This window comes from Ambystoma mexicanum, chromosome 7p, assembly GCF_040938575.1.
Source record: "Ambystoma mexicanum isolate Mex_15411 chromosome 7p, UKY_AmexF1_1, whole genome shotgun sequence".
Lineage (NCBI taxonomy): Eukaryota > Metazoa > Chordata > Amphibia > Caudata > Ambystomatidae > Ambystoma > Ambystoma mexicanum.
In genome coordinates, this window is record NC_090939.1 from 108,356,458 (window position 1) to 108,379,114 (window position 22,657).

General features: G+C 43.1%; 1 protein-coding gene across 2 annotated transcripts in view; it reads right to left on the reverse strand.

Annotated features, from left to right (window-relative positions):
* The window catches only part of DRD3 (dopamine receptor D3), a 1,457,150-nt gene that overhangs the window by 744,980 nt on the left and 689,513 nt on the right, over nt 1-22,657 (reverse strand). For both annotated transcript variants that reach the window (XM_069635897.1, XM_069635898.1), the window contains one exon: nt 16,434-16,514. In XM_069635897.1, the coding sequence (XP_069491998.1) occupies nt 16,434-16,514 (81 nt within the window). The remainder of the gene's footprint in view (nt 1-16,433; nt 16,515-22,657) is intronic.

The window sequence follows — 22,657 nt, forward strand, 5'->3', positions numbered from 1 at the left end:
ACATTTTATTTTTCATATCCAGTGATAAAGTCGCCAGAATATTCCTGTGGCTGAAAAAGCAGCCGTTTAAAATGCACTTTAAAGCGCATATATAAGGGGGAGGTGTGTTGGGGTAATATTTAAAGGCCGTTTAAAGGTAAGGGGTAGTGTGAGGGGGCTGGGAGGGTCTCCCCACATAAAACACCTTCAAAAGTGCATTTTTAAAGTCACCTTTTTTGGCGGCGCGCTTATATACGGCGGGTTTTTCACATCGAATCTTATTTTTGTATTCATCGATATGTAAACTAGGATCTACATGATGAGCACTTATTTCTGCCTTAAGGAAGTTAAAGCCTGGTTGGCCCTTCAGTGTGATCTCCTTATATCTTCTTAAGAAGCACAGCCATCAGTGGATCTGCTGACTCTTCATTTTCACTTATTTGTCAAACTTCTATGACGCAGGAAGTTTATAGAGGTTTGTAAGTTTGCATGTGATTCCTAAAGCAACGCAGCGTTTGCAAAGAGGATGTACGAGGGGTTGCAAGTAAGGGCGCAGGGGAGTCGAGGAGATGGGATGATTAAGGGGAAGCTGGAGTGTGTGGGAGCTCCAGAGGGGAGGGGTCGAGTGGGGTTATCAGTGATTAGGCGAGTTGCTCCTTGAAGAGTAGGGTCTTCATCCCCTTCCTGAAGTGTTAGAAAACACCCCCAGAGATTAATTCCAGTGAGTGTGATAATGCTACCGCTACCTCTGGTGGCAAATAGAAAACACAACCAGAGATTCATTCCAGTGAGTGTGATAATGCTACCGCTACCTCTGGGGGCAGATAGAAAACACATCCAGAGATTAATTCCACTGAGACTGATAATGCTACAGCTGGTGGCAAATAGAAAACACAACCAGAGATTCATTCCAGTGAGTGTGATAATGCTACCGCTGGTGGTAAATAGAAAACACAACCAGAGATTCATTCCAGTGAGTGTGATAATGCTACCGCTGGTGGCAAATAGAAAACACAACCAGAGATTCATTCCAGTGAGTGTGATAATGCTACTCCTGGTGGCAAATAGAAAACACAACCAGAAATTCTTTCCAGTGAGTGTGATAATGCAATCACTACCACTGGTGGCCAATAGAAAACACAACCAGAGATTCATTCCAGTGTGTGTGATAATGCTACCGCTACCGCTGGTGGCAAATAGAAAACACAACCAGAGATTCATTCTAGTGTGTGTGATAATGCTACTGCTGGTGGAAAATAGAAAACACAACCAGAGATTCATTCTAGGGTGTGTGATAATGCTACCGCTGGTGGTAAATAGAAAACACAACCAGAGATTCATTCCAGTGAGTGTGATAATGCTACCGCTGGTGGCAAATAGAAAACACAACCAGAGATTTATTCCAGTGAGTGTGATAATGCTACTCCTGGTGGCAAATAGAAAACACAACCAGAGATTCTTTCTAGTGAGTGTGATAATGCAATCACTACCACTGGTGGCAAATAGAAAACACAACCAGAGATTCATTCCAGTGTGTGTGATAATGCTACCACTACTACTGGTGGCAAATAGAAAACACAACCAGAGATTCATTCCAGTGAGTGTGATTATGCTACCGCTACCTCTGGTGGCAAATAGAAAACACAACCAGAGATTAAATCCACTGAGTGTGATAATGCTACCACTACCCCTGGTGGCAAATAGAAAACACAACCAGAGATTAATTCCAGTGAGTGTGATAATACTACCTCTGGTGGCAAATAGAAAACACAACCAGAGATTCATTCCAGTGAGTTGATAATGCTACCGCAGGTGGTAAATAGAAAACACAACCAGAGATGCATTCCAGTGAGTGTGATAATGCTACCGCTGGTGGCAAATAGAAAACACAACCAGAGATTCATTCCAGTGAGTGTGATAATGCTACTGCTGGTGGCAAATAGAAAACACAACCAGAGATTCATTCCAGTGTGTGTGATAATGCTACCGCTACCGCTGGTGGCAAATAGAAAACACAACCAGAGATTCATTCTAGTGTGTGTGATAATGCTACTGCTGGTGGAAAATAGAAAACACAACCAGAGATTCATTCTAGGGTGTGTGATAATGCTACCGCTGGTGGTAAATAGAAAACACAACCAGAGATTCATTCCAGTGAGTGTGATAATGCTACCGCTGGTGGCAAATAGAAAACACAACCAGAGATTCATTCCAGTGAGTGTGATAATGCTACTGCTGGTGGCAAATAGAAAACACAACCAGAGATTCTTTCCAGTGAGTGTGATAATGCAATCACTACCACTGGTGACAAATAGAAAACACAACCAGAGATTCATACCAGTGTGTGTGATAATGCTACCGCTACCGCTGGTGGCAGATAGAAAACACAACCAGAGATTCATTCTAGTGTGTGTGATAATGCTACTGCTGGTGGAAAATAGAAAACACAACCAGGGATTCATTCTAGGGTGTGTGATAATGCTACCGCTGGTGGCAAATAGAAAACACAACCACAGATTCATTCCAGTGTGTGTGATAATGCAACCGCTACCGCTGGTGGCAAATAGAAAACACACAGAGAGAATCATTCCAGTTTGTGTGATAATGCTACCGCAACCACTGGTGGCAAATAGAAAACACAGCCAAAGATTCTTACCAGTGTGTGTGATAAAGTTACTGCTGGTGGCAAATAGAAAACACAACCAGAGATTAATTCCACTGTGTGTGATAATGCTACCGCTACATTTGGTGGCAAAATAGAAAACACAACCAGAGATTCATTCCAGTGAGTGTGATAATGCTACCGCTACTGCTACCGCTGGTGGAAAATAGAAAAAAAAACACAGAGATTTGTTCCAGTGTGTGTGATAATGCTACCGCTACCACTGGTGGCAAATAGAAAACACAGCCAGTGATTCATTCCAGTGTGTGTGATAATGCTACCGCTTGTGGCAAATAGAAAACACAACCAGAGATTTGTTCTAGTCTGTGTGATAATGCTACCGCTACCACTGGTGGCAAATAGAAAACACAGCCAGAGATTCATTCCAGTGTGTGTGATAATGCTACTGCTGGTGGCAAATAGAAAAGACAGCCAGAGATTCATTCCAGTGTGTGTGATAATGCTACCACTACCTCTGGTGGCAAATAGAAAACACAACCAGAAATTCATTCCAGTGAGTGTGATAATGGTACCGCTACCGCTGGTAGCAAATAGAAAACACAACCAGAGATTTGTTCCATTGAGTGTGATAATGCTACCACTACTGCTGGTGGCAAATAGGAAACACAACCAGAGATTCTTTCCAGTAAGTGTGTAATGCGACCGCTACCGCTAGTGGCAAATAGAAAACAAAACCAGAGATTCATTCCAGTGTGTGTGATAATGCTACCACTACCGCTGGTGGCAAATAGAAAACACAATCAGAGATTCAATCCAGTGAGTGTGATAATGCTACCACTACTTCTGGTGGCAAATAGAAAACACAACCAGAGATTCATTCCAGTGAGTGTGATAATGCTACCGCTACCACTGGTGGCAAATAGAAAACACAACCAGAGATTCATTCCAGTGTTTGTGATAATGCTACCACTACCGCTGGTGGCAAATAGAAAACACAACCAGAGATTCATTCCAGTGAGTGTGATAATGCTACCGCTACTGCTGGTGGCAAATAGAAAACACAACTAGAGATTCATTCCAGTGAGTGTGATAATGCTACCGCTACCACTGGTGGCAAAATAGAAAACACAACCAGAGATTCATTCCAGTGAGTGTGATAATGCTACCGCTACTGCTACCGCTGGTGGAAAATAGAACAAAAAAACACAGAGATTTGTTCCAGTGTGTGTGATAATGCTACCGCTACCACTGGTGGCAAATAGAAAACACAGCCAGTGATTCATTCCAGTGTGTGTGATAATGCTACCGCTTGTGGCAAGTAGAAAACACAACCAGAGATTTGTTCTAGTCTGTGTGATAATGCTACCGCTACCACTGGTGGCAAATAGAAAACACAGCCAGAGATTCATTCCAGTGTGTGTGATAATGCTACTGCTGGTGGCAAATAGAAAAGACAGCCAGAGATTCATTCCAGTGTGTGTGATAATGCTACCACTACCTCTGGTGGCAAATAGAAAACACAACCAGAAATTCATTCCAGTGAGTGTGATAATGCTACCGCTACCGCTGGTAGCAAATAGAAAACACAACCAGAGATTTGTTCCATTGAGTGTGATAATGCTACCACTACTGCTGGTGGCAAATAGAAAACACAACCAGAAATTCATTCCAGTGAGTGTGATAATGCTACCGCTACCGCTGGTAGCAAATAGAAAACAAAACCAGAGATTAATTCCAGTGTGTGTGATAATGCTACCACTACCGCTGGTGGCAAATAGAAAACACAATCAGAGATTCACTCCAGTGAGTGTGATAATGCTACCGCTACTTCTGGTGGCAAATAGAAAACACAACCAGAGATTCATTCCAGTGAGTGTGATAATGCTACCGCTACCACTGGTGGCAAATAGAAAACACAACCAGAGATTCATTCCAGTGAGTGTGATAATGCTACCACTACCGCTGGTGGCATATAGAAAACACAACCAGAGATTCATTCCAGTGAGTGTGATAATGCTACCACTACCGCTGGTGGCAAATAGAAAACACAACCAGAGATTCATTCCAGTGAGTGTGATAATGCTACCGCTACTGCTGGTGGCAAATAGAAAACACAACTAGAGATTCATTGTAATGTTGTATACCTCTGTAAGGCGCTCTGTTATGCATCTGTACAGTTGCATACCTCTGTAAAGCGCTCTGTTATGCATCTGTACAGTTGCATACCTCTGTAAAGCGCTCTGTTATGCATCTGTACAGTTGCATACCTCTGTAAAGTGCTCTGTCATGTATCTGTAATGTTGTATACCTCTGTAAAGCGCTACGTTATGCATCTGTAATGTTGTATACCTCTGTAAAGTGCTCTGTTATGCATCTGTACAGTTGCATACCTCTGTAAAGCACTCTGATATGCATCTGTACAGTTGCATACCTCTGTAAAGCGCTCTGATATGCATCTGTACAGTTGCATCCCTCTGTAAAGTGATCTGTCATGTATCTGTAATGTTGAATACCTCTGTAAAGCGCTCCGTTATGCATCTGTAATGTTGTATACCTCTGTAAAGCACTCTGTTATGCATCTGTACAGTTGCATACCTCTGTAAAGTGCTCTGTTATGCATCTGTATAGTTGCATACCTCTCTAAAGCGCTCTGTTATGCATCTGTACAGTTGCATACCTCTGTAAAGCGCTCTGTCATGTATCTGTAATGTTGTATACCTCTGTAAAGCGCACTGTTATGCATCTGTAATGTTGTATACCTCTGTAAAGCGCTCCGTTATGCATCTGTACAGTTGCATACCTCTGTAAAGCGCTCTGTTATGCATCTGTAATGTTGTATACGCATCTGTAATGTTGTATACCTCTGTAAAGCGCTCTGTTATGCATTTGTAATGTTGTATACCTCTGTAAAGCGCTCTGTTATGCATCTGTAATGTTGTATACCTCTGTAATGCGCACCGTTATGCATCTGTAATGTTGTATACCTCTGTAAAGCGCTCCGTTATGCATCTGTACAGTTGCATACCTCTGTAAAGCGCTCCGTTATGCATCTGTAATGTTGTATATGCATCTGTAATGTTGTATACCTCTGTAAAGCGCTCTGTTATGCATCTGTAATGTTGTATACCTCTGTAAAGCGCTCTGTTAATCATCTGTAATGTTGTATACCTCTGCAAAGCGCTCCATTGCTTCTTGAAGCCACGTCCGCGCTCATTAAATGCAATAATAATAATTCAATGTAGACATTTTATTTTTCATATCCAGTGATAAAGTCGCCAGAATATTCCTGTGGCTGAAAAAGCAGCCGTTTAAAATGCACTTTAAAGCACATATATAAGGGGGAGGTGTGTTGGGGTAATATTTAAAGGCCGTTTAAAGGTAAGGGGTAGTGTGAGGGGGCTGGGAGGGTCTCCCCACATAAAACACCTTCAAAAGTGCATTTTTAAAGTCACCTTTTTTGGCGGCGCGCTTATATACGGCGGGTTTTTCACATCGAATCTTATTTTTGTATTCATCGATATGTAAACTAGGATCTACATGATGAGCACTTATTTCTGCCTTAAGGAAGTTAAAGCCTGGTTGGCCCTTCAGTGTGATCTCCTTATATCTTCTTAAGAAGCACAGCCATCAGTGGATCTGCTGACTCTTCATTTTCACTTATTTGTCAAACTTCTATGACGCAGGAAGTTTATAGAGGTTTGTAAGTTTGCATGTGATTCCTAAAGCAACGCAGCGTTTGCAAAGAGGATGTACGAGGGGTTGCAAGTAAGGGCGCAGGGGAGTCGAGGAGATGGGATGATTAAGGGGAAGCTGGAGTGTGTGGGAGCTCCAGAGGGGAGGGGTCGAGTGGGGTTATCAGTGATTAGGCGAGTTGCTCCTTGAAGAGTAGGGTCTTCATCCCCTTCCTGAAGTGTTAGAAAACACCCCCAGAGATTAATTCCAGTGAGTGTGATAATGCTACCGCTACCTCTGGTGGCAAATAAAAAACACAACCAGAGATTCATTCCAGTGAGTGTGATAATGCTACCGCTACCTCTGGGGGCAGATAGAAAACACATCCAGAGATTAATTCCAATGAGAGTGATAATGCTACAGCTGGTGGCAAATAGAAAACACAACCAGAGATTCATTCCAGTGAGTGTGATAATGCTACCGCTGGTGGTAAATAGAAAACACAACGAGAGATTCATTCCAGTGAGTGTGATAATGCTACCGCTGGTGGCAAATAGAAAACACAACCAGAGATTCATTCCAGTGAGTGTGATAATGCTACTCCTGGTGGCAAATAGAAAACACAACCAGAAATTCTTTCCAGTGAGTGTGATAATGCAATTACTACCACTGGTGGCCAATAGAAAACACAACCAGAGATTCATTCCAGTGTGTGTGATAATGCTACCGCTACCGCTGGTGGCAAATAGAAAACACAACCAGAGATTCATTGTAGTGTGTGTGATAATGCTACTGCTGGTGGAAAATAGAAAACACAACCAGAGATTCATTCTAGGGTGTGTGATAATGCTATCGCTGGTGGTAAATAGAAAACACAACCAGAGATTCATTCCAGTGAGTGTGATAATGCTACCGCTGGTGGCAAATAGAAAACACAACCAGAGATTCATTCCAGTGAGTGTGATAATGCTACTCCTGGTGGCAAATAGAAAACACAACCAGAGATTCTTTCTAGTGAGTGTGATAATGCAATCACTACCACTGGTGGCAAATAGAAAACACAACCAGAGATTCATTCCAGTGTGTGTGATAATGCTACCACTACTACTGGTGGCAAATAGAAAACACAACCAGAGATTCATTCCAGTGAGTGTGATAATGCTACCGCTACCTCTGGTGGCAAATAGAAAACACAACCAGAGATTAAATCCACTGAGTGTGATAATGCTACCACTACCCCTGGTGGCAAATAGAAAACACAACCAGAGATTAATTCCAGTGAGTGTGATAATGCTACCTCTGGTGGCAAATAGAAAACACAACCAGAGATTCATTCCAGTGAGTTGATAATGCTACCGCAGGTGGTAAATAGAAAACACAACCAGAGATGCATTCCAGTGAGTGTGATAATGCTACCGCTGGTGGCAAATAGAAAACACAACCAGAGATTCATTCCAGTGAGTGTGATAATGCTACTGCTGGTGGCAAATAGAAAACACAACCAGAGATTCATTCCAGTGTGTGTGATAATGCTACCGTTACCGCTGGTGGCAAATAGAAAACACAACCAGAGATTCATTCTAGTGTGTGTGATAATGCTACTGCTGGTGGAAAATAGAAAACACAACCAGAGATTCATTCTAGGGTGTGTGATAATGCTACCGCTGGTGGTAAATAGAAAACACAACCAGAGATTCATTCCAGTGAGTGTGATAATGCTACCGCTGGTGGCAAATAGAAAACACAACCAGAGATTCATTCCAGTGAGTGTGATAATGCTACTGCTGGTGGCAAATAGAAAACACAACCAGAGATTCTTTCCAGTGAGTGTGATAATGCAATCACTACCACTGGTGACAAATAGAAAACACAACCAGAGATTCATACCAGTGTGTGTGATAATGCTACCGCTACCGCTGGTGGCAAATAGAAAACACAACCAGAGATTCATTCTAGTGTGTGTGATAATGCTACTGCTGGTGGAAAATAGAAAACACAACCAGGGATTCATTCTAGGGTGTGTGATAATGCTACCGCTGGTGGCAAATAGAAAACACAACCACAGATTCATTCCAGTGTGTGTGATAATGCAACCGCTACCGCTGGTGGCAAATAGAAAACACACAGAGAGAATCATTCCAGTTTGTGTGATAATGCTACCGCAACCACTGGTGGCAAATAGAAAACACAGCCAAAGATTCTTACCAGTGTGTGTGATAAAGTTACTGCTGGTGGCAAATAGAAAACACAACCAGAGATTAATTCCACTGTGTGTGATAATGCTACCGCTACATTTGGTGGCAAAATAGAAAACACAACCAGAGATTCATTCCAGTGAGTGTGATAATGCTACCGCTACTGCTACCGCTGGTGTAAAATAGAAAAAAAAACACAGAGATTTGTTCCAGTGTGTGTGATAATGCTACCGCTACCACTGGTGGCAAATAGAAAACACAGCCAGTGATTCATTCCAGTGTGTGTGATAATGCTACCGCTTGTGGCAAATAGAAAACACAACCAGAGATTTGTTCTAGTCTGTGTGATAATGCTACCGCTACCACTGGTGGCAAATAGAAAACACAGCCAGAGATTCATTCCAGTGTGTGTGATAATGCTACTGCTGGTGGCAAATAGAAAAGACAGCCAGAGATTCATTCCAGTGTGTGTGATAATGCTACCACTACCTCTGGTGGCAAATAGAAAACACAACCAGAAATTCATTCCAGTGAGTGTGATAATGGTACCACTACCGCTGGTAGCAAATAGAAAACACAACCAGAGATTTGTTCCATTGAGTGTGATAATGCTACCACTACTGCTGGTGGCAAATAGGAAACACAACCAGAGATTCTTTCCAGTAAGTGTGTAATGCGACCGCTACCGCTAGTGGCAAATAGAAAACAAAACCAGAGATTCATTCCAGTGTGTGTGATAATGCTACCACTACCGCTGGTGGCAAATAGAAAACACAATCAGAGATTCAATCCAGTGAGTGTGATAATGCTACCACTACTTCTGGTGGCAAATAGAAAACACAACCAGAGATTCATTCCAGTGAGTGTGATAATGCTACCGCTACCACTGGTGGCAAATAGAAAACACAACCAGAGATTAATTCCAGTGTTTGTGATAATGCTACCACTACCGCTGGTGGCAAATAGAAAACACAACCAGAGATTCATTCCAGTGAGTGTGATAATGCTACCGCTACTGCTGGTGGCAAATAGAAAACACAACTAGAGATTCATTCCAGTGAGTGTGATAATGCTACCGCTACCACTGGTGGCAAAATAGAAAACACAACCAGAGATTCATTCCAGTGAGTGTGATAATGCTACCGCTACTGCTACCGCTGGTGGAAAATAGAACAAAAAAACACAGAGATTTGTTCCAGTGTGTGTGATAATGCTACCACTACCGCTGGTGGCAAATAGAAAACACAATCAGAGATTCAATCCAGTGAGTGTGATAATGCTACCACTACTTCTGGTGGCAAATAGAAAACATAACCAGAGATTCATTCCAGTGAGTGTGATAATGCTACCGCTACCACTGGTGGCAAATAGAAAACACAACCAGAGATTCATTCCAGTGTTTGTGATAATGCTACCACTACCGCTGGTGGCAAATAGAAAACACAACCAGAGATTCATTCCAGTGAGTGTGATAATGCTACCACTACTTCTGGTGGCAAATAGAAAACACAACCAGAGATTCATTCCAGTGAGTGTGATAATGCTACCGCTACCACTGGTGGCAAATAGAAAACACAACCAGAGATTCATTCCAGTGTTTGTGATAATGCTACCACTACCGCTGGTGGCAAATAGAAAACACAACCAGAGATTCATTCCAGTGAGTGTGATAATGCTACCGCTACTGCTGGTGGCAAATAGAAAACACAACCAGAGATTTGTTCCATTGAGTGTGATAATGCTACCACTACTGCTGGTGGCAAATAGGAAACACAACCAGAGATTCTTTCCAGTAAGTGTGTAATGCGACCGCTACCGCTAGTGGCAAATAGAAAACAAAACCAGAGATTCATTCCAGTGTGTGTGATAATGCTACCACTACCGCTGGTGGCAAATAGAAAACACAATCAGAGATTCAATCCAGTGAGTGTGATAATGCTACCACTACTTCTGGTGGCAAATAGAAAACACAACCAGAGATTCATTCCAGTGAGTGTGATAATGCTACCGCTACCACTGGTGGCAAATAGAAAACACAACCAGAGATTCATTCCAGTGTTTGTGATAATGCTACCACTACCGCTGGTGGCAAATAGAAAACACAACCAGAGATTCATTCCAGTGAGTGTGATAATGCTACCGCTACTGCTGGTGGCAAATAGAAAACACAACTAGAGATTCATTCCAGTAAGTGTGATAATGCTACCGCTACCACTGGTGGCAAAATAGAAAACACAACCAGAGATTCATTCCAGTGAGTGTGATAATGCTACCGCTACTGCTACCGCTGGTGGAAAATAGAACAAAAAAACACAGAGATTTGTTCCAGTGTGTGTGATAATGCTACCGCTACCACTGGTGGCAAATAGAAAACACAGCCAGTGATTCATTCCAGTGTGTGTGATAATGCTACCGCTTGTGGCAAGTAGAAAACACAACCAGAGATTTGTTCTAGTCTGTGTGATAATGCTACCGCTACCACTGGTGGCAAATAGAAAACACAGCCAGAGATTCATTCCAGTGTGTGTGATAATGCTACTGCTGGTGGCAAATAGAAAAGACAGCCAGAGATTCATTCCAGTGTGTGTGATAATGCTACCACTACCTCTGGTGGCAAATAGAAAACACAACCAGAAATTCATTCCAGTGAGTGTGATAATGCTACCGCTACCGCTGGTAGCAAATAGAAAACACAACCAGAGATTTGTTCCATTGAGTGTGATAATGCTACCACTACTGCTGGTGCCAAATAGAAAACACAACCAGAAATTCATTCCAGTGAGTGTGATAATGCTACCGCTACCGCTGGTAGCAAATAGAAAACAAAACCAGAGATTAATTCCAGTGTGTGTGATAATGCTACCACTACCGCTGGTGGCAAATAGAAAACACAATCAGAGATTCAATCCAGTGAGTGTGATAATGCTACCGCTACTTCTGGTGGCAAATAGAAAACACAACCAGAGATTCATTCCAGTGAGTGTGATAATGCTACCGCTACCACTGGTGGCAAATAGAAAACACAACCAGAGATTCATTCCAGTGAGTGTGATAATGCTACCACTACCGGTGGTGGCAAATAGAAAACACAACCAGAGATTCATTCCAGTGAGTGTGATAATGCTACCGCTACTGCTGGTGGCAAATAGAAAACACAACTAGAGATTCATTCCAGTGAGTGTGATAATGCTACCGCTACCACTGGTGGCAAATAGAAAACACAACCAGAGATTCATTCCAGTGAGTGTGATAATGCTACCGCTACCACTGGTGGCAAATAGAAAACACAACCAGAGATTCATTCCAGTGAGTGTGATAATGCTACCGCTACCACTGGTACCACTAGACTACTTTGGTCAGATTGGAGACAAGTATTGGCTTTGTTGCAGTATATGTTGATGCTATCCTGCTTGTCTGTTTTCAATAATGAATTGGTTGGTTTGATTAGGGTACAACCTCCTTTATCCCGCAAAAAATATTGATTATCCTGGTCTGCGTGGACGTGTTGCCCTTTATAACTCTTTAAGCCATTTCAATTTTTGTATACCTTTCTCTTTCCCCTTTTCTGCCTTAATTTTGCTTATAAAAAACTTTTTTTTAATACAGATTGGGCACCAATTGGGGATTTTTGCTGTCCTCGGATGTTATGCACTTTTGAACTATGTTATGTTCAGGGCACTCATGCTTACATCTTAGGATGGCTACTAAATTAATGTGCACTGTAACTGGATATGTTCAGCATTGATTATGTGTTTTTATGCTGTTTTCAAATTGTGTATGGTAATTGAATATGTGTTTATTAAAGATTGATTTAATATTTTTCATGCTCCTTGACCTGATCTATCCCCACATTTAGCTCCTTTACAGTGTGCAGTTTATTCCATTGATCCATTCTATGGCTTCATTCACATGAACCCTCTTTCCCCTTGGTTGGCGTGTTTTACCGCTACCACTGGTGGCAAATAGAAAACACAGCCAGAGATTCTTTCCAGTGAGTGTGATAATGCTACCGCTACTGCTGGTGGCAAATAGGAAACACAACCAGAGATTCATTCCAGTGAGTGTGATAATGCTACCGCTACCACTGGTGGCAAATAGAAAACACAACCGGAGATTCTTTCCAGTGAGTCTGATAATGCTACCGCTACTGCTAGTGGCAAATAGAAAACACAACCAGAGCTTCATTCCAGTGAGTGTGATAATGCTACCGCTACCACTGGTGGCAAATAGAAAACACAACCAGAGATTCTTTCCAGTGAGTGTGATAATGCTACCGCTACTGCTAGTGGCAAATAGAAAACACAACCAGAGATTCATTCCAGTGAGTGTGATAATGCTACCGCTACCACTGGTGGCAAATAGAAAACACAACCAGAGATTCTTTCCAGTGAGTGTGATAATGCTACTGCTACTGCTGGTGGCAAATTGAAAACACAACCCGAGATTAATTCAGGTAATTGTGATAATGCTATTGGTGGTGGCATATAGAAACCACAACCAGAGATTAATTCCAGTGAGTGTGATAATGCTACTGCTACCACTAGTGGCAAATAGAAAACACAACCAGAGATCCATTCCAGTGAGTGTGATAATGCTACCGCTACCACTGGGCGCAAATAGAAAACACAACCAGAGATTAGTTCCAGTGAGTGTGATAATGCTACTGCTACCACTAGTGGCAAATATAAAACACAACCAGAGATTCATTCCAGTGAGTGTGATAATGCTACCGCTACTGCTGGTGGCAAATAGAAAACACAACCAGAGATTCTTTCCAGTGAGTGTGATAATGCTACTGCTACTGCTGGTGGCAAATTGAAAACACAACCCGAGATTAATTCAGGTAATTATGTTAATGCTATTGGTGGTGGCATATAGAAACCACGACCAGAGATTAATTCCAGTGAGTGTGATAATGCTACTTCTACCACTAGTGGCAAATAGAAAACACAACCAGAGATTCATTCCAGTGAGTGTGATAATGCTACCACTACTGCTGGTGGCAAATACAAAACACAACCAGAGATTCATTCCAGTGAGTGTGATAATGCTACCGCTACTGCTGGTGGCAAATAGAAAACACAACCTGAGATTACTGCAATTACACACAGGACAAATATTGCTCGACTGATAAATGGGCTCCGCTGGCTTATTGCCAATTTACCACCAGTGGTAAAAATACTGCTGGTCCCAATGACAGAAATGAAAATAGAAGAAAAATATAATGTCCTAGAATGTTGGCGAATACCACCGAAAATAAAATCCCCTGAAGCCTTGAAAATGGTATTTCCTGTTAGTTGCTGCGGAAATGTGTAGTGTGTGCAATGTGTTGTCTCATTTATCATAGGAACGTTTTTCTTTTCCTTCAGGCGCACCATTACTGCACCGGAAATGTGCATATTTTAGGGCCACAGTATTTGCTGATACCAATTTGTTATGTTATGTTGATTTATACTGCGCACCGCTAGCACGCAAGGGCAGTCTCCAGGCGCTCACATCGCTCTGCACAAATGAGGACGGGGGTTGGGTAGTGAGGGCACAGTGATAGGATAGGTCCAGAACCAGGAGCACCTGGCCTCTGTGTGTGTTGACCTGCGGATGGTTGGTTGCATGTACTGGGTTATTGTGTCGGAATGGGTAAGGTCCAATGCCTGGGTTGTGTCTAGGTGACTGGTATGCAGGAAGGTGTCTGTGTGTTTTATGTGGAGATTGGAGGATATTTCAGGTTGGGTGCACTGGCTTGTTGTATCCGTATGGGGTAAGGTCCAGTGTCCAGGTTGTTTTTGTAAGCTTGTTTGGGTGTGTGTTAGTGCATAGGTTGGCTAGCCCAGGGGGCATGTATAGTGTTTGGTGGTGTTTCGGATGGAGTGGGGTGGTTAGTACATTGGCTACTCTCTAAGTTATCCTTTGTGGCTAATCTACACAATTCTATATATTGATACACAGGGTTAATTTCACAGTCTAAGTGTGACGCGTGGCTCATCTTCAACAAATGTATCTAAAAGTGCTGCATGGCTAATCTTCACAAAACTATATAAATGTGACCCGTGGCTAATCTTTATAAATGTATCTAAAAGTGGGGCATGGCTAATCTTCACAGTTCTGTCTAGATGTGACACAGGCTAATCTTCACAGGTTTATCTAGATGTGACACAGGCTAATATTCACAAATCTGTCTAGATGTGGCATGGGCTAATTTCCACAGTAGATGTGGCACAGGCTAATCTTCACAATTCTCTCTAGATGTTACACAATCTAATTTTCAAAGGTTTGTCTAGATGTGACACTGGCTAATATTCACAATTCTGTGTAGATGTTACACAGGCTAATTTTCACAGGTTTGTCCAGATGTGACACAGGCTAGAATTCAGAGATCTGTCTAGATGTGACACGGGCTAATCTTCACAGGTTTGTCTAGATGTGACACAGGCTAGAATTCAGAGATCTGTCTAGATGTGACAGAGGCTAATCTTCACAGGTTTGTCTAGATGTGACACAGGCTACAATTCAGAGATCTGTCTAGATGTGATGCAGGCTAATCTTCACAGGTTTGTCTAGATGAGACACAGGTTGGTATTCACAAATCTGTCTAGCTGTGACACAGGCTAGTATTCACAAAACTGTCTAGATGTGACGGTGGTAATTTTCACAGGTTTGTCTAGATGTGACACAGGCTAATATTCACAATTCTGTCTAGATGTTACACAGGCTAATATTCACAGGTTTGTCTAGATGTGACACAGGGTAGTATTCACAAATCTGTCTAGATGTGACACAGGCTAATCTTCACAGGTTTGTCTACAGGTGACATAGGCTAATATTCACAGGTTTGTCTAGATGTGACACAGGCTCATCTTCACAGGTTTGTCTAGATGTGACACAGGCTAGTATACACAATTCTGTCTAGATGTGACACGGGCAATTCTTCACAATTCTGTCTAGATGCTGCACAGGCTAATTTTCACAGGTTTGTCTAGATGTGACACAGGCTAGTATTCACAATTCTGTCTAGATGTGACACAGGCTAATATTCACAAATGTATCTAGATGTGACATGGGATAGTCTTCACAGGATTGTCTAGAGGTGACAGAGGCTAGTATTCACAAATCTGTCTAGATCTAACGCAGGCTAATCTTCACAGGTTTGTCTAGAGGTGACACAGGGTAGTATTCACAAATCTGTCTAGATGTGACACAGGCTAATCTTCACAGGTTTGTCTAGAGGTGACATAGGCTAATATTCACAGGTTCGTCTAGAGGTGACGCAGGCTAATATTCACAGGTTTGTCTAGATGTGACACAGACTAATAATCACAATTCTGTCTGGACTAACTAGCGCACTTAGAGCACAGTTCATCTAAATGTGAAAGATCGCTAACTAACGGTACTCCTAGGTGTGATACCAGGCTAAGCAACACAGTTCACTTAGAGATGGGACGCTATCTCAGTGGGTCTGTATGAGGGTTGCAGTTGCTATATGAACGTGGCACAAAGGGGCACACATTTTACTTTTAAAGTTACCGTTGCCATGGTGGGGCTCGCGGGGGCCACTAGCGCGAGCTCCTAAATTGTTTTTTAAAATTTAGTTTTGGGCCTGGTGGAGGTCATAAGGGTGCAAGCACTTACCCTCATCATGGAGCCACAGGATAGTAAACTGTTACTCCACACAACACTTTAAGGCCATACCAATGGCACTAGACGCTATACACATGACATATTACATTACATTACTCTGTTTATGCAGGCGCACGAAATGCAGAAACTTGTGTTCCAACATTACAGCATTGCAGCTTTACCACTACCAGTAATGAAGGCCACTGCTAGGACCACTCAGTGGCAGTGTAACAGAGGGAGAACAGTAATTTGCCAGAAGGTGAATTTCTCCAGTAATGAGGCACCACTGGTTTCCATGATTGCAGTTCTGGCAATAAAATAAGTCTTCTTTCTGCTCTGACTCTACTCACCACTCGCCCTTTAGCTTCAGGCAGCGGGACTCTGTCCTGGATTAAGAAGTGCTTGATGCGAGCCAACTGCAGGTTGGTGCCCTGGAAGAGGGAGGTGACAAAAGAACGAGAAACATGTCAATTAGGTTAGGGAAAAGTTCAAAGAGATTGGAATAAGTGAAGCAAAAATAGGGGCACTGGGAAGACATGGGCGAAGGACAAGCAGAAAGAGCACTGCACACAAAGGAAGGACATGTCGCTGATGGTGTCAACAAACCCAGACGACATGGGGCCTCATTCCGAGTCCGGCAGTAACGCTGCCGGTGCTACTGTCTGGTTTCTGCCAGACTCGGAATGATTTACCGGCGCCTGACCTCCCGGTGCCACCGGCTCATTCCGAGTCCAGCGGCCAGAAAGTTAGGTGCCGGTAATTAGATCTGTCGGCCGCAGCGTGCCTGCAGGCAGACTTGTAGTTTGCTGGTCCGGAAACAAGGGTGCCAGTGAGCTTACCGGCACCCTTGTTTCCGGACCGGCAAACTTATAATGAGGCCCACAGTGTGCCTTCAAATCACTATACATGCATTCATGACTGACGTGGGGTTTATAATTGGATTTTGTAATTATCTTTATTAGAAGGAGCGATGCAGTGCAAGCTTGTCTGCCTCACAGTCATCTGTCAAATCACACTTCGCCCACACTCAGATGCTCTGACAGGGGTCAAGGCTGGATGAGTGTCAGGCTCGAAAGAACTCTCAATTCAGATTTATGGCTGCATCGCGCTGCTTTTCCCCACAATCTGGCTCTCTTCTTCAAGTCCTTTTTGATGCTGACCGTGATTCATGCTTGCAGGCCTCCCATGACCATATATAGCCCTGGGAAAGCACAACATGAATACAGGACAGAATGCAAGTTTATGGCCGGCACACTATTTCATGACTTAAGATCACCCTCAAAGACCACATTCTCTCTTTTGAGGGATCCCTGCATTCCAGCCTCTGCATCACTCTCACCTTCTGTAATGCCCACCACTTTGAATATTGAACCTCATACAAAGTGAAGTAGCAGTGTATCATGTAGATGCACACTGTACTACAGACTCATTAGAGAAATTGTTTAATTTTGTTGCAGATGAACACACCAAGATTTCATCTGTGGATGCAGAGGCTCAGGGTGACGATTTGGAGGGTCTGGCCAAGTGGGCTCACCGGAAATGTGGGCATCTTGGAGAAAAAGCTACTTGCAGGTGGGCACAAGCTTGAGGGATCAATATCCCTTAAGAGGTAGTGAAAACAATCATTTTGCAATGTCCGGTGTGTCAACATCAACACCATAGACCCATCCCTCATATTTTCCAGGGCACGTTGCAAAGAGGCAAGTTACCAGGTCAAATCTGGCAGATCGATTCTATCGGTCCTTTGCCCATCAGTAAAGGCTGTCAATATGCATGCATCATTGTGGATACTTTTTCAGGATATTTGATGGCGTTGGCATTCAAGAGGGCCACACAATTAAACACCATTAAGTTGTTAGACCACAATATATTGCATTATGGCGTGCCCTTGCAAATTCAGAGTGACAATGTCACACATTTCAAATTCAGGAGTATTGTCAAGAGACCAATGTTGCATGGCTCTACCATGTCCCTTAGCATCCCCAAGGGAGAGCCCTAATCGAGAGAATGAATGGACTATTGAAGGAGAAATTGCATAAATCAGGGAATGAGAGCCTGGTAGGTTGGCGTGAGTGTGGGTTTGATGTGGTCAAGGTGTTGAATAATCGTCCGGTGGCTGAGTGTGTGACTCCCTTGACACACCTGTTGATGCCTACGGTGCAGATGCAACCTCAGTTAGCTACAGAAACGTTGTTATACTGGGAGTTTACACCAGGTGTTTTAGCTCCTTACAGAGCAACTCCCAAATCTGCAGGAGTAGACTTGCAAGCTCAGAGAGAAATCAGTTTAGAACCCAGAAATATGATTGCCATGCAGACTAGGATTGGAGTACACATTCCCTCATACATGTGGTATGGATTGCCCCTAGATCCGGATTAGCATTGAAGGGCATCCAAGTGCTGGGAGGAGTGATAGATGCTGACTATCAAGGAGGAATACAAGCAATTTTAAGGAAAAATGGCGTTCAGATTTTGCCTATCCAATTGGGAGATAGGATAGCCCAATTGACTGTCATACCTGTCAAACTGTCCATGATCAAAAAGGGAGATCCCCCTACAGTATTAACTACTCACAGGGACCATGGTCTTGGTTCATCAGACCACATGGTACCGGGTGCAAAAGTGTGGCTGGAGAAGCCAAATGGGCCACCGGTACTCGCAGATGTCATAGCGTCAGGCAGAGATCAAGTGGTCTTAGTGTTGGAGCCTGGTAAATCAAAAATGGGATTATGTTACCGCTGAAAAATGCTACGTAAGAGAATAATTATCAACAGTGATACGCCTTTTTCTGGCTTGCTTTACAGATCTTGTCCCTGATGTGCCTGGCTGGTGTAAGTGCACATATCAATGGTATCCATATGGGGTATGATCAGATCAAATAATGTAGAGGCCAATTCAAAATGCCACATTTGTGCAAATGATCAATGTGAAAGTGACGAGGATGGAGAATGTGATTCGTAAGTCACTTCATGCCAACGCCAAAATACCAGCCCTAGCAGATACGGAGAAACAGATGTGCAAAGCTTTGAGGAGTACACAAATACAAATATTTGGAAATAGTTGGCTAAAGAAATATTGAACATATCCTATTTCTGCCTATTGGACGCACATATTAGAATGGACCTACTGACAACATGTCACAACAGTTACAAGGAACTGAGATATGCGGTCTAGTCTTTTGGGTGTGGCAGGCCTGGCACTACTTTACCTGGACTACTTTGGGTGTGGCAGGCCTGGGACTATTTTACCTGGACTACTTTACCTGTGACTATTTAAACTGCACTCAAACAGCAGAATATGCTTTGAGTTATTCTGCTGTGGGCAGGATAACGCGTATCATGTCCAGTCCTTTGGTGCCAGCTTACCTGAAACCAAGGGCCTGCAGAGAGAGAAGGAACACTACGAAACTTACCTGGAACAGTATCCTGTCTTCAATCCATCGCCGACTTCAGTTCCACTCACCTGAAGGTACGAACTCCATCCTCCGGCACCGCATGCATCCTGGAATACCATAACCTGGAAAGAGGAGAAAGAAAGACAGCATTAGTAAGCATTTACTCACGTTTCCTCCCGAATGAAGAAAGCCACACAATTCTTTCCTGGGAAGTCATCTCCTGGTCAGTATCATTGCTGGAACATTACGCTAGGCGAGGAACATCGCAACCTGCAAGGAGAGAAAAGACACAAGTTAGCAATATAAAAGACGAAACAGCACCGCGCATCGCGCATTACTCACCGGACAGCATTGCGCACACCGCGCCGGACAGCATCAAGCACACCGCGCTTTCGCCTAACGGCCCATGCTCATCTTCAAACTGCATGACAACACCAAAATACCTTTCCATACCTTAAAGGAAAGAAGCAAGACATTATTATTTGAAATAAGAGGAACATAAGAACTGCATATAAATACTGTAAAGCAGCAAACCTATGCAGGCCTGGATTCCCATGGGGGGTGGGGCTTGCACCAGTGAAGTAACTTGGTCGCTGCTCGCCCCCCACATCTACACGCCCCTGCCACAAGGAGCAGGACGGAGAATCCACCTTTTACAATATTCAGGTGAGGAGAGGGCCCAAGGGGGAGGATGGAGTTGAGGCCAAGGGAGGTAGGAAAACATAAAGACAATCTGGTATTGAATCCAGCTCTCCTATATTGCAGACCCATCTTTAACCAGAGGCCTTACCAAGGGACTGGGAGAGGGTTCGAGAGTGCAAATCATCCAACCAGGGGTGGGTAGCGTCCCCGTGGATACCAGGTGAGCGTAACAAGAGCATACCCGCAGCCACCATCATGATAAACAATGGCCAGGAGGGTGCCAAACCAGCAGTGCAAGCAATAACCATGGCTAGCGCCTCCTCCAGAGTCGCATTCTTACGGGTACCACAGCCATTTTCCCTACAACCACAGCAGGGCAGAAGACTGAGATGGGAGGAATGGCTTGAGGATTTCCACGACTGTATCAAAGCAGTAGGAGACAACGACTCACCCAACCTGATTAACAAATTCAGCAACCTGCAGGGAAGGAGGTGAAGAGTATTCTCAAAACGACACCACAGCAAGAGAGACCACATCCAAAATTACAGTAGCTGCACTTAACAAGAAGCTAATAGTCCTCCCCAACAAGGATTATGAGAGATACTCATTTAACTAATGTGTCCAAATGCCACACGAGACGATGGACACATTTGTCATTAGGGTCCAAAAGAAAATCATATACTGTGACTTTGCAAACTTTTCGGATGACAAAGCCATTAGGCTGAAAATTATCAAGGGATGTGCCTCCTCGTCGTTCGGAAAGCACCAACTGAAGAAACCAATCACTCTACTGTAAATAATAGACCTTGCTGGGGTATATGAGAGAGTGGATGCCCAAGCAGCCACAAAAGAAAATCCAAATAAGGCTGAATGTGTCTTGGAACACTTGTGCCCAGCACCAGAGGTTGTGGTAGGCTTCAGAGACAAGCATATGCAAGAACATCCCTGGGAAACTAGGTGGAGAGACCATGCTACTGGTGTGCATTTACCTTTCCACACAGTGGACTGTAAGAGGATTCAATTCAACACTACAGCTAAGTCAACGCCTAGTCTATAATACTGAATGAAAACCCTTATTGATATATCTTTATGTCCAGTTCATGCGTTCTGGATGACTACCCCTATATAACACCCCTCTCTTGGAATCCTCCTGACCCCACTGAGCCAAGAAGTAGTTCTGTTTTGCAAGTTAAAAGGTTTATTTGATAATTTAAACAATAGATATATATATCACACTTTATAATAAATTAATAATTGACTATCACACTTAATCTGATATGATAAAGATTAACAACGGAGAATCTGACACTAGCACACTTCTTTATAATCACTAAGGAGTTGACATGAAATGGATAAGGTAGCACACTGGTAACTAGGTACAGAAGTATAATGTGGTAGAGAATGCTTTATAGGGTTCAAGGAAATGCAAGGTTGAATGAATTAAATGCAGTATAGAAAATACTCAATATGATTTCAACAAAACAATGTAATCACTTTTCTCTGGCAATTCACCCCCCCCCCCTTTTATGCAATGCAAGGAAATGGAAAGAAGCACACAGTTCTCAGAAATGCAATTAAATGTGATTCAGTTCACCCCAGCAAGCTAAGATTACAAATCAGAGTTTTAACCACAGGCAAAAGTGCTTTGATATGTGCTGGCAATTAAGTGAAAATTATGCTAAAATGCTTTTAATTCCCTCTAGGAGGTTCAGGGTGAGTGAAATCAAGTTATTATTAGTCCAGGATCACTTTAGCAATGATGCAGGGATAGTTTTTCTGAGGCAAACGATTTTTTTCAGAGGAAAGCAAAAGCAGCTATTTTTTTTGCAAGTGGAGAAATTTTCAAATCGCGGCAAAATTCGCGAATGTGTGTTCCGCGATTGCGGTAAAACTATAAGGGGTAGGAATGAGGTTCTTGATGTGATTAAAAGCTAAGATTCTAAGCTTTCAGATGAAAGTTACTGCAAGTCTCTAGCCCAAACGGTTACAGAGTTATGACCGATTTAGTAGAGGTCGTTTTGGTTTTGCAAATTTTAAACGCAACACTTTTTCAGCTTTAAAAATGATGGCAGAATAACACAATTTATAAGCTGCAGTTCTACTTAGATTAAAAATGGATTGAATTATATGATTTTAACTAAGAGATGTGTTCTGAGTTTTGCTGAGTACTCACAAGAGATTTTGAACCGGAAAGCGACTTGGTCACGGACTTCAGTCTGGTCAGGTCTTCCCGAGTTCGGCTCACAGTGCCTGGCCTCTGGAACTGCTCACAGCATCGGGGTCAGCACTCTGGATACAATGGCCTGGTCTCTGCTAGGCACCGGTTCTCTGGGTCGGGTCCTGCCTTCTCTTTGGATATTTCTGTCACCGGGTTCTTGCAAAAGTTCTTGGCAAAATTCAGACGGCGTCAGCCGGCTGTCTGAAGAGTTCAGTTGCAAAAAGATTTTTAGGCCTGCTGACAAATACTCTTGCTGGCAGTGGCCTTTTTGGTTAAGGTTCTGAAGTCTCTGTTTATCTTGGAGTCTAAGCGTTGGCTCTT